The sequence below is a fragment of the Mesoplodon densirostris genome, chromosome 14, assembly GCF_025265405.1.
Source record: "Mesoplodon densirostris isolate mMesDen1 chromosome 14, mMesDen1 primary haplotype, whole genome shotgun sequence".
Taxonomy (NCBI): domain Eukaryota; kingdom Metazoa; phylum Chordata; class Mammalia; order Artiodactyla; family Ziphiidae; genus Mesoplodon; species Mesoplodon densirostris.
The window spans coordinates 72,651,279-72,663,672 of NC_082674.1; the positions used below are offsets into that span (position 1 = coordinate 72,651,279).

General features: G+C 45.2%; 2 protein-coding genes across 2 annotated transcripts in view; both read right to left on the reverse strand.

The window, feature by feature from the left end:
- LOC132502197 (lipoyltransferase 1, mitochondrial-like) overlaps window positions 1-12,394 on the reverse strand; it is a 130,063-nt gene that overhangs the window by 115,941 nt on the left and 1,728 nt on the right. The window lies entirely within an intron of this gene.
- LOC132501387 (zinc finger protein 226-like) overlaps window positions 1-12,394 on the reverse strand; it is a 91,957-nt gene that overhangs the window by 75,882 nt on the left and 3,681 nt on the right. Inside the window, 4 exon segments of the mRNA XM_060116970.1 lie at window positions 8,671-8,881; window positions 8,883-9,040; window positions 9,042-10,178; window positions 10,180-10,434. Of these exon segments, the coding sequence (XP_059972953.1) occupies window positions 8,671-8,881; window positions 8,883-9,040; window positions 9,042-10,178; window positions 10,180-10,434 (1,761 nt within the window).

The window sequence follows — 12,394 nt, forward strand, 5'->3', positions numbered from 1 at the left end:
CCACACTTATAACACATTCTTGAGTAATGCCAGACCCGCTTTCTACAAACCACAGTAAACCACAGTCTCACTAACCCATGTCAGGGTTGCCAGAGAAAATATGGGCTATCCAGTTCAATTTGAATTCCAGATAAAGAACAAGTAATTTTTCAGTATCAGTATGTCCCACATATTGTATGGGCCATACTTACATTAAAACTAAGTCAGGCCAAATACTGCATGGGAATACTTACACTAAAAAATTATTCTGGTTTTATCTGAAACTGAAATTTAACTGGGTGCCCTGTATTTTTCTTCCCTTAGTCTGGCAACCCTTATATACTTACCACCAGCTCAGGTTTTATATATTTATTGTATTTTTGTTTAGTCTGTGTCTTCCACTACTAGAATGTGCAGCATTACCAGAGACTAGAACAATGGAAGAGTGCCAGATACACAGGAGTAGCTGCTTACTCAATCTTGGTGAATGAATGAATGAACACACACCATAAATACAAGCCACACCATGTAATGAGGAAAAGTTACATGTCCCAGAATTCCTGACTTGTGAACAGAAACCATGCACACAAAGGCCACAGACACAGATAAGACACATCTGCACTGTTCTCCCCATGCCAACCCCACACTTACCACAGACTTAACTGATACACATCACTCACTCTTCCCACATACTCACAGTCACCAACGAGGCCTACAGTACCAACAAGACAGTGACAGAGTAAGTACTGATTGGAATTAAATACTGGAGGATCCACTGGGAACCACACTCTCATCTGTGTGTATTCACTGCACCTGACACGTGTCACACACTCAGTAAGTATTTGTGGACAGAGGACTGATGAACCCACCCTGAGCCTTTCATTCCTCCCTCAGGAATCTCGAAGTCACAAGAGGATCCCCCTCGGCTTGGATCCACTGTGGTGGCCCAAGGCTGCAGCCCAGGGGCAGGGGAGGTCTCCTCTGCCCCTAAACACTTCTCCTGTGCTTCTTCTCCGCGCAAGCTCATTCACGCCGGTAAGGGCGCGGGGCTCCTCAGGTGAGGGGGTGCTTGGCTGTGAGGCAGGAGGCACACAGATCCCAGCGAGGCTGAGAGGAAACCCAGGGTCATCAGAGGTGATGAGGGCTCTGTGGAAGAGCCTGGGCAGGATGGCTGAGCTGTTCTGAGGGCGTGGATCCCAGCTGAGTCAGGGGTGGGGGGCGGGTGTGAATCCTGGTACTACCATGGTGGGGAAGTCCAGGAGCAGGGGCCGGAAAGGTCTGGGCTTGAGGTGGAGGGAAGAGGGACCAGATTAAGCATCTTCAGAGGAAAATGTAGGGTTTCTCTTTGCCTTTGCTTCCAGAGAAGGACAGAGTTCTGCATCATATACCTCCAGCCTGAGAGCAGTACCATCCAGCTCAGGTCCACACAGCTCACACACACATGCGCCCTCCAGGCACAGCCCTTCTCAGTGCACACATGAACCCTAAGCACGTGATCCACAGTACTCTCCTCCTGCACCACAGCCCCATTCCACAAGGAATGCACCACTGATATTCCCAAACTCACACTCCTCGTCATACACGCATGCAGCCGCATCCCTCACATACCACAGTCCTCACCACTGTACTCCAGACCCGTGTATACAGACACTGCTCCAGTATCCCCCAACCCGCAGATGAAAAGCGCACAGATGACAGCAGATACACCACTGCCTCCTACGGCCAACAGACACCAAGCTCACGACAGAGCTACGTCATGCAAACGTCCCTCTCTCGTCTACCACACCTGCTCCCTCAGCTTCCGGCATGGCCCATGCATGTTATTATGTTTTTAATTTCCTTTTTCAGGAATCCGGAGATCACATCGAGACACTGCCCAGCCTACCGCACCCCTAGCCCAGGTTCAGGAAAAAGGGGAGACCGCTCCCCCATTACACTGTGTCTCCTCCTCACCCTCTTCACCCTGTAAGAACGATCTGCACCCAGATAAAGAGGAAAGGGGCATGAAAATATACTACATGCAGGTACAAGTGAATAAGGGTGTAGCTGTCTCCTGGAAGACAAAGAAACCCTTGGAGTTGCCTGAAAAGCAGCTGAGGATAGAAGAAGTGACCCTTCCTGAGGATGCGTGCACAGTAGGCACGTGCCCCTCTGATGTTTCCACCGAAAACCTCCTGTCTGACAGTGAGCCCGCTGGGGAGGAGAAAGAGTATGAGGAAAGGGCAGAGCCAGGCAGCCCATCAGGGTCACCTGCCGTCGAGGAGAGACCCAGGGCCAAGACACCGGACTGGATGGTGACCATGGAGACCGGCTTCAGGTGCATTGCCTGCTGCCGGGTCTTCCCCACCTTGGAGATCCTTCAGCAGCACGTGAAGGGCGGCGTCCTGGAGGGCTTCAGCTGCCGTGTCTTTCATCTCACCATGGCCCAGCTGATGGGCAATGTGGAATCCGAGATCACCCCGAGGAGGACGAGGAGGACGAGGAGGATGAGGAGGAGGAGGAGGACGAGGAGTAGGAGGTAGAAGGTCCCATCCCGAAGAGACCCCGCAGGCAGGCTCTTTTCTCTCCTTTGAGTTGCAAACAGCAACTGAGATTCATGGGACAGAAGATCCTGGAAGACGGTGTGGCCGTCCCTTGGAAGAGGTAAGGCTTGAGGCTGGCAGTCTTCTGAGCCTATGTCACGAGGGCCCAGAGGAGTCTAAGGGAAGGGGCCGCACACATGTGCTGGTTGACCTAATGGCTCTGCAGTGGCATCCGATGGGACACACCCAGCACTACCAAAGGCGTTGACCTCTGTTGACGTCAACAAGAAGGTGGAGCCTTTTCCTAGGAATTTTCTCAGGGTCTGCACGATGGACCTCAACTCTTAGAGGACGTACTGCCAGCAGCTCCTTCTCGGCAGAGAGAGCCAGAAGTGGTCTCAAGAGAGGACAGGGGCCCTTGCAGGACCAGAACTTTGAGGTCTGAGAGCCTTGGGCCTGAGCCGAGATCTCACCTGGACCACTGGACCTAGCCTTCTGTGACAAAGGGGAATATGAAAGAGAGTCACGTGGAAATGAGGTCCCCCGAGATATGGAAATGTTCCAGAACCTCCGTTGCGTGGTCGCTGATCTGGAGCCAAGCTCCCTGTGGTGTGTGTGGCTCTGAGCTTTAAGGCGACGCTGGAGGGTAACCCTGACTAGCAGAGCTTGGAGTGCTGCTTGTCTCTTCCTGTTCCACCTCATTTGCTTTATCCCTTCCAGGGAGAAGAAAGGACCCTCGGGATAGTTGGTAGTAAACCAGGGTATATCCTCCCTCAAGGGGACCCGGCCTGCCCTTCATTCAAGATGCTCTGGAAATGGGAACTGACTCATGTTATCGAATTGGCTGAGGGAGCACAACTCCCATGTTGATTCCGGTCAGACATGTTCATCAGACCTAGAGCTTTTCTCCTGATTCAAATCAAGTAGGCTATTAGTAGACTTCCCATTTATTTCAGCCCTAGAGATAGCACATGAGCAAATATAAAAAATCTCTGTGTATCAAAGCATTTTAATGAGCCCTTTCATTTTGCTGTTCATCGTGAAAAACACGCTCACTTTATCTCTGCCAATGAAGTGTTTCCACTTGACCGATGATGCCCCACGATCCCATTAGCCTCACGGAATTTAGGGAGTCCATTATGATGACATAATTTCCCTCTCATTCCTGGCCTGCAGAGAAGAGCAGCTACAGAGCATTCCAAGACTGCTAACGCTCCCCTCACCAATACGTTTCTTAAACCTCTGGCAAAGGAAGTGTCCTCTGAGCCCTCCCAGGGCACATAGGGGGTTTGGGTGAGCAGATCTTATGTGATAAATCCACTCCAGTGGTCTGGCATTCCTATGCCTTTGTAAACCTTCTACAGTGGTGGTTCTCAGCTGGGGACACTTTTGGTCCCCCCTCCCAGGAAATATGTGGCAGTGTCTTGAGACTTTTTTTTTTTTTTTTTTTTGTGGTACGCGGGCCTCTCACTCTTGTGGCCTCTCCCGTTGTGGAGCACAAGCTCCGGACGCACAGGCTCAGTGGCCGTGGCTCACGGGCCTAGCCGCTCCACGGCATGTGGGATCTTCCCGGGCCCTGGCACGAACCCATGTCCCCTGCATCGGCAGGCGGACTCTCAACCACTGCGCCACCAGGGAAGCCCCTTGAGACTTTTTTCTTTAAGGAGCTGTGTTATGAATGAGCCCCACGTGGCTGGTGCACACGGATGTATCAAGGCACTTTTTTTTTTTTTTTTTTTTGCAGTACGCGGGCCTCTCACTGTTGTGGCCTCTCCCGTTGCTGAGCACAGGCTCCGGACGCGCAGGCTCAGCGGCCATGGCTCACGGGCCCAGCTGCCCCCTGGCATGTGGGATCTTCCCGGACCGGGGCACAAACCCGTGTCCCCTGCATCGGCAGGCGGACTCTCAATCACTGCGCCACCAGGGAAGCCCTCAAGGCACTTTTTATTGTTACAACTAGGGTGGCAGGGAAGAGTATGTGCCACTGACCCATCTTACATTGCACAGGACAGCTCCCAACAACAAAGAGCTATCCAGTTCAAAATGTCAGTCATGCCAACGTCAAGAAATTTTGCTACAACATACTTAGCAAGTCCTGGCATTTTGACTTTAGCATACGCTAACTTTGGGTACAGGTTTCAGTCATTTGAGCAAACTGTTGAAGGCATTCCCAGGTAGCCAAGCTAACACGCTGAGTCTGGAATGGGTGTTGAATGCACTCGTATCAACAAATCCAGCCTAACCCAATATTACATTACTCCCACCTGCTTCAATACCTACAAAATCCACACCCATTATTTCTCAGGTTTCTATTGATATAAATTATAAAATTCCTTATTTTAGCAGATAGTGTCTCCTCATGGTCATCCTTTATACCCGGTGGGTACCCACCCCTTCCCTGCTCCCGTCCCCATTTCAAGGACTCTAGTCTGATTACTAGGTCTGGAAAAACGAGAGGTAGTGGAGGCAAGTCTTGAGGATCCACAGACCCCTGCAAGGAAACTATCTCAGAGTAGAGGCAGACTTCCTTCTAATAGCACAGCAGGCTCAACTAAGAGGTCACAGGTCAGAGGTCACAGGCCTCAGCTTTGTTGGAATCTGCCCATATATTTCCACCTCAAATTTCCAGGATTCTACTCCTTCCCACTGATGCCCTATGACATAAGACAATCTACAAGGTTGTGAATCAATGTGTTGTCATTCAGCCACTGACTGAATTTGACTTTGGATCCCCTTAAAAAAATAAATAAATAAAAAGGAAGGAAAGAAAGATAGAAATGCTGATTATAACAAGTCCCCCAAAGTGTTGCTATGTAGCCAAGCTCAAAGCTAAGACAGAAAATCCCCAACGGTAAAAATAGATTTCGAGCTCAAGCTATCAACTGGGAGTTGAAACTGAAGGCCCTACAAAGGCCAATGGAACTGGATACAAAGCTAAAGATTTAGTCTTTAGCATAGATGGGAGTCAAGGTTAGAGGAAGCCATGCACTGGGAGTGAGTTGTGAACTACTCAACACTAAGAATGGAAGAGCAGTTCTTTCATTGAATGTGAAGAAAGAAACAGGTAGTCCCTAGTTGCTACCACTGTCTTTGAACCAAACTAAAGAACGAGGTCAACCAGAAGGGCAGATATGAGAATCAAAAAGGAAACCTCTCTGGAATCCTCACTGAACCAAGTCTAAGTTCTGCTCTACTTGTGGTCTTTCACTTACAGAGACAAACCTTTTGGGCTTACCACAGGGATCAACAGACTTTTTCTCTGAAGGGCCAGAAAGTAAATATTTTAGGTTTTGTGGGCCATCAGTGCTCGTCACAACCACTGAACACTGTCAGTCAGCACAATGGAAAACACTCAAAGATGGTAAATAAATGGATGGGCCAATAAAGAGCTTTTATGTTCCAATAAAGCTTTAAAGGCAATGAGCCAGGTTGGGCTCACAGGAGGTAGTTTTCCAGCCCTTGACTTAACTCACTAAACTACAAATTACCTTGAGAGTTGGTGGTTTGATATCTACCAAACCAAACCAAACAAGAAAGCCCTAGGATTTCTGACATCTAATGCAATGCAATTTGAGGTAGCATGGACTTTACATACACATGTGAAGGTGTGGTCTAGGAAACCAATCTTGGAAACCTGCCTCTCACATTAAATACATCTTTTGCTGAGTAAAGCCCTTTAACCAAGTAAGTGTTAAACATCAGTGAAATGACTAAGAAGTAGGAAATGGTATGCAAACCTCCTCCTTAACAACTTGTTCCCATCATTCTAGGTTTCTTCCCTATGCACATTTTTCCTTAGGGTATCGTTGATAAATTTTACCTCTAAAACTTACCTATTTCCACTCTCTATCTTCAGGATTTGCCCAATCACTGTTACTTTGTAAACAATTTTAAAAAGTTTTTTGGGGGGTAAATTCCTTTTTTCCCACAGCTAATGGTTCTCTGTGTCATAGTGTCTGGAACGACCCAGCTACTTCTCCAGTCAGACCAAGCACTTGAAAGGACAAGCCGGTACCCCGAGCTATCCATCCATTCACCCAGTAAGGAAGCCTGATGAGGAGAACTAGGATGTGTAAATTTCTACTGTTGGAATTAAAACAGAATATTCTGGGCTGCATGGATTTATCCTAAACTTCAAATGCATTAATTATAAATATACCGTTACACTGACTAATATTCTGTATCTTTGAATAACCATATACATTTTTTCTTTTTATAACTGATTTCTAGAGGTCTATTCCTTAATTTTGGCCATATATATGTATACCTCATGATGATAGGATTTCTTACTGTGAGGGATTAATATGTTCTTAGTAATTTTTAATATTATATTTTACATTATTTTACTACCTATGTTACTATAAAAATAACAGTATTTTACTGGAAAATTGATGCTCAATGAAAAATTTTAAATATGGAAGTTAAATGTGGAAAAAATCCCTGAAAATCTTGCCACTGTTTACATAAGGGTGAATATCCCTTTACAGATGATAGGATGCATTAACACACACACATACATGTTTGATTAAGGTATGTGATGTACCTACCTAAAATACATTAAACTGTTACATGCTTCTGTCATTAAGTTTAAGCCATCATTTTAACAGACCTGTTATTATATAAGTATCTTAAAATATAAAGACATTCCTATTGAATATTTCACTTTTACAAAATTTAGTAACATTGACATGCTACTCACCTTTTCTATTTGAATTTTCTAATTATAAGGTCCTATTCTGTGATTTCTATATCAAAGGGACGCACGTTCTATGCTTTGATATGTACTCAGCAACTTCACTTTGAAAATCAATTTTTCAATCCACCGCTAGGAAAAAGTGTGCAAGTCAGTCATTGAATAAATATGTTTGATGAAATTACCAAATTTCAACAAATAATTTTTTTCTTTTTATCTCAGGCCAGAGAGGAGTAAGGAGATAGAGAACTTGACAAAAGTAATCTACTTCAAACAGCCTCTTTTCTCTACTTAAGAAGTCTTGATGAAAGTAATGCTAAAACCCTTGGGAGACAATCACATCAACACCTAGACGGAAATGTGGTGAAGAAGAAACCAATGATCAGTTCATTTACTAAGAAATGTTTGTCCTCTGTCACTGTCATTAGTAACTCTTTCTGACACTTAAACCTCTGCCTTGACATTCTTGAAAAAAGGGTCAACAGTATGTTTTCTGTATTGCAAGATGAACAATCCATTTTCAGTAAGTCTATACTGTCACAAAAAATAACCAAATTTGTACTGTATAAGATTCACAGAATATTAGATAGACAAAGTCCAAGATAAGATCCAACTTGAAGCGAGGCTGGGGGGAGACAAATGGGGCTCATCATAACAGGACGATGCCACATTAATATTACAAATTGCAATACTGAGTGGTTTTCTAACACTTCATATTTTTGTCTCCCTGAATTACTTTTAAGGCCAGATTTAAGTTAACTGCTCTGAATACAAATTTTTATGAAATTTTGGAGGGGATTGCAACATAATTTTCAAAAAGTTTTTCCTCATTCATTAACTGAACAAATATCGAGCACCTACAAAGTAGCTGACAATGTTCAGACTGTAGATTCAGAACAAACGTCGCTGCATTCGTGGAATTTACATTGTAATGGGCATAAATTTTGGTATGTTCATCATACTTTTGTACAAGGCCTGCTAAAACTCACACTAAGGCTTCTCCCCTAATATTTAATAGAGGTCAAAGTTCAAATTTACTACACCATTTACCAGAGTTCTCTGCCGTGTGGCCTCCTGACTACTGGGACATGTTGAGCTATGGCTGAAACACCGACTTTAATGAAACAAATGATTTTTTTTTCTTTTGAACTTGATGACTGGAAGAATTCACATGACACCTGAGTTGTTTTTGTTTTTGTTTTAATCATTTTATGGAACTTTTTTCGTGTGTGGGCTCTCTGATGGTCTTACCACTCCTATCACTTTATTTTTTTTTTTTTTTTTTTTTTTTTTTTGTGGTACGCGGGCCTCTCACTGTTGTGGCCTCTCCCATTGCGGAGCACAGGCTCCGGACGCGCAGGCTCAGCGGCCATGGCTCACGGGCCCAGCCGCTCCGTGGCATGTGGGATCTTCCCGGACCGGGGCAGGAACCCGTGTCCCCTGCATTGGCAGGCGGACTCTCAACCACTGCGCCACCAGGGAAGCCCTCCTATCACTTTTATAGGATTTATCAGCAGCATGGATTCTGTGATGAACTGTTAGATTGGAGCGCCAACTGAAGCTCTTACCACAGGTCTCACACTTGTAAGGCTTCTCCCCTGTGTGCACTCTTTGATGAGACTGTCGCTGTGAAGGCCGACTGAAGACCTTACTGCATCTGTCACATCTGTACGGCTTCTCTCCACTGAAGACTTGAGGCCTGAATGAAGTGCTTCCCATACTCCCCACACTTATATGGTTTCTCTCCTGTGTGGACCCTCTGATGCATGTCGAGGTTCAGGCTCCACTTGAAGCCCCTCCCACACTCCTCACATTTGTATGGCTTTTCTCCAGTGTGGACTTTTTTGATGGGCTTGAAGGTGTGAACTCCGACCAAAGCTCTTCCCACACTCTTCACGTTTGAATGGTTTTTCTCTGCTGTGGACTCTCTCATGGGCCAGAAGATTTGAGGCCTGCCTGAAGACTTTCCCACACTCCTCACAATTATACGGTTTCTCTCCGGTGTGGATTCTGCAATGAATTTTAAGATCTGCTCTACGACTGAATCCCTTCCCACACTCTTCACATTTGTATGGTTTCTCACCGGTATGGATCAGCTGGTGGATCTGAAGTCGTGAACTCTGACTGAAGCCCTGCCCACACTCCTCACACTTGTAAGGTTTCTCTACACTGTGGGCCTTCTGATGGATTTGAAGATATGAACTCTGACTGAAGCCCTTCCCACATACCTCACATTTATAAGGCTTCTCCCCTGTGTGGACAACCAGATGAACTTGATAATGGGAGTTCCTCCTGAAGCTCTTCCCACACTCATTACATTTGTATGGTTTCTCTCCTGTATGGACTCTTTGATGTGCCTGAAGGTTTGAACTCAGAGTAAAGCCTTTACCACACACATTACATATGTATGATTTCTCTCCAGTGTGGACTCCCTGATGGGCCTGAAGACTTGAAGGCCGACTAAAGCCTTTCCCACATTCCTCACATTTGTAGGGTTTTTCTCCTGTGTGGACCCTCTGATGAATGTATAGATTTGAGATACAAATGAAGCCCTTCCCACACTCCTCACATTTGTACGGTTTCTCTCCCGTATGGACTCTCTGATGGGACTGAAGGTGTGAATTCCGACTGAAGCTCTTATCACATGTGTCACATTTGAATGGTTTCTCCCCAGTGTGGACTCTCTGATGGTCCTGAAGGTGAGAGGCCTGACTGAAGGCCCTCCCACACTCCTCACAATTATAAGGTTTCTCTCCCGTGTGGACTTTACAATGAATAGTAAGTGCTGACCTACGACTGAAGCCTTTCCCACATTCCCCACATTTGAATGGTTTCTCTACAGTGTGGACTTTCTGAGGAGTCTGCAGCTGTGAGCTCTGACTGAACTCCTTGCCACACTCATCATACTCACTGTGTTTTCCTCCCACGTGAACTCTCTGATGAATATGAAGAACCGAGCTGTAATGGAAGCCTTTTCCACACTCACTGCACGTGAGACTTCTCTTTTGAGTGTAATTGCTGGTGAAGATCAAAGGTGGAGAGATCGGTGAAGGTTTCTTTACATTCATTACACTGGTAAGGTTTTTGTCCTGTGTGAATCATGGTATTCTGATCCAGTGTTGAAACCCTCGTGCTATCTTTTCTATAATCACAGTAGCCGTAATATTTTTGACCCTTGTGTACTCCATGAGCATCAAGGTGATGTGAAATCCAACTGATGGTGTCAACATCCTCTTTACACTGACAGTTTATTTTTCATGGAAATTTGCTGGTGTCTATTCTGATAATTCTGTGACTCAGCCAAGGAAGTTTTCCTCCAAGAATCCTGGGCTCTCAAAGTTGCAAACCTTGGATTTCCAGTACTACTGGGATCACCTGCTTTATCATTTAATATATGGTTCTCATCTTCAGAAATTTGAACAGAGTCCTGCCCCAATCTGGCAGGGGGAATCACCTTGTTTGCGGAACTGACAACTATTTATCATGGAGTCTTGGCATCTGGTTAAGTCATTTGCAATTTGTTGCCAGATTTGCCAGCAGGAAAGCTCTTCACGTGATCCTCTGTCTTGAACGGCCCTCAACTCACTTTGATTGTTTTCTTCTATCGGACAGAGAATTCAGAGATGTGGACACGTGAAAGCTTTGTTCAAAGATTCAAGATTTTACACTTAAGACACAGTATGAGACTTTAATGAACCTCAGGATGGTTCAGCTTATCTTTCGCACGACAAATGAAGTTCTCTGGTTTATATACTAACAGAAACCAAGAGATGGTCTGTTAAACTCCCAAATACTTAGCATGAATGAAACCCATTTAAAACCAAATGACTACTCTGACATACTATTTAAATCATCTTTCAAAAATTACATGTCATTCCTACCATAACACAGTATCAATAAAGACAAGCATTTTGCTGTGCTCACAGCTTTAACAGTGCCTAGCAGTTAGTCAGGGCTCAAGAAATGCATGCACAGGTGAACTCAGTTTGATTTCTAGGATTCTCCACAATTCTGAATCCCAGGTTAAGTTTGAACCAAGTCAGAGAAGCGAAACAGCTTTTACAAGTCAGGTATCAGATACAGGAAAAGGACTGGAAAGTACAGTTTTGCTTAAGTTGAAAGGCTGCACCCGAGGCGGCAGCACACCAAGGGGGTTAGTGCTGAGGAGGATATGAAAGGGGCTAAAAACCGGGACTTCCCCGGTGGCACAGTGGTTAATAATCTGCCTGCCAGTGCAGGGGACACAGGTTCGAGCCCTGGTCCGGAAAGATCCCACATGCCGCAGAGCAACTAAGCCCGTGAGCCACAACTACTGAGCCCACGTGCCACAACTACTGAAGCCCGCGTTCCTAGAGACCGTGCTCTGAAACAAGAGAAGCCACTGCGATGAGAAGCCTGCGCACCACAACGAAGAGCTGCTCCCGCTCACCACAACTAGAGAAAAGCCCATATGCAGCAACGAAGACCCAGTGCAACCAAAAATTAATTAATTTTAAAAAAGGGTCTAAGCATCAGTGGGGTTAAAAAAAAGCATGAAGACCTATGCACTGGATCCTTCTGAGGCATTTGTGCTGCCTAATATGTTCCTCCACTCCCCCTGCCAAGCAGGAGTCAAAATTTAGAGGCTAGGGAAGAATGCTGTCTCTTTAAAAACAGCATGGAAAATTCTTGGACACAGATACATTGGTCTTTAACAAGAATGAGTTCCAAAGTGAAGAATGGGGTTTATGAGTGAGCTGGGAATAAATTCCATAGCCTGTGATAAGTATTGAGAAGAAACAGACTAGAAACTATTAAAGAATGATCAGAGCACTCAAGGTGACATTATCTAAAATGCCTTCTACAAGATACATACAAATGCGCACACACACACACACACACAAAATGTTTGTAGAGCTAACAAAGATCGATTTCTTATTAGTGAGGTGGGCTTTGGAGGAGGCAAATGGGACGCAGCGGGGCAAATCTTTTAAGGGAAAGGCTAACTCACCAGCTGGCTGTTTTCTGAGACCTGTTCTCCCCTGGTATAAGGGATAAGGAAATAGAAATTTCTTTCCTTCTATGGGAGGGTTACCTAAGAAGTAGACATAAGAATCCTCATTCAAAACAGTATTTCCTCCCCAAATGAATTTGCTCTGCTACTAAGAGCTCAAGGAAAGTCACAGGGAAAGCATTTTACTCAGTTTGGTTATAATTACAG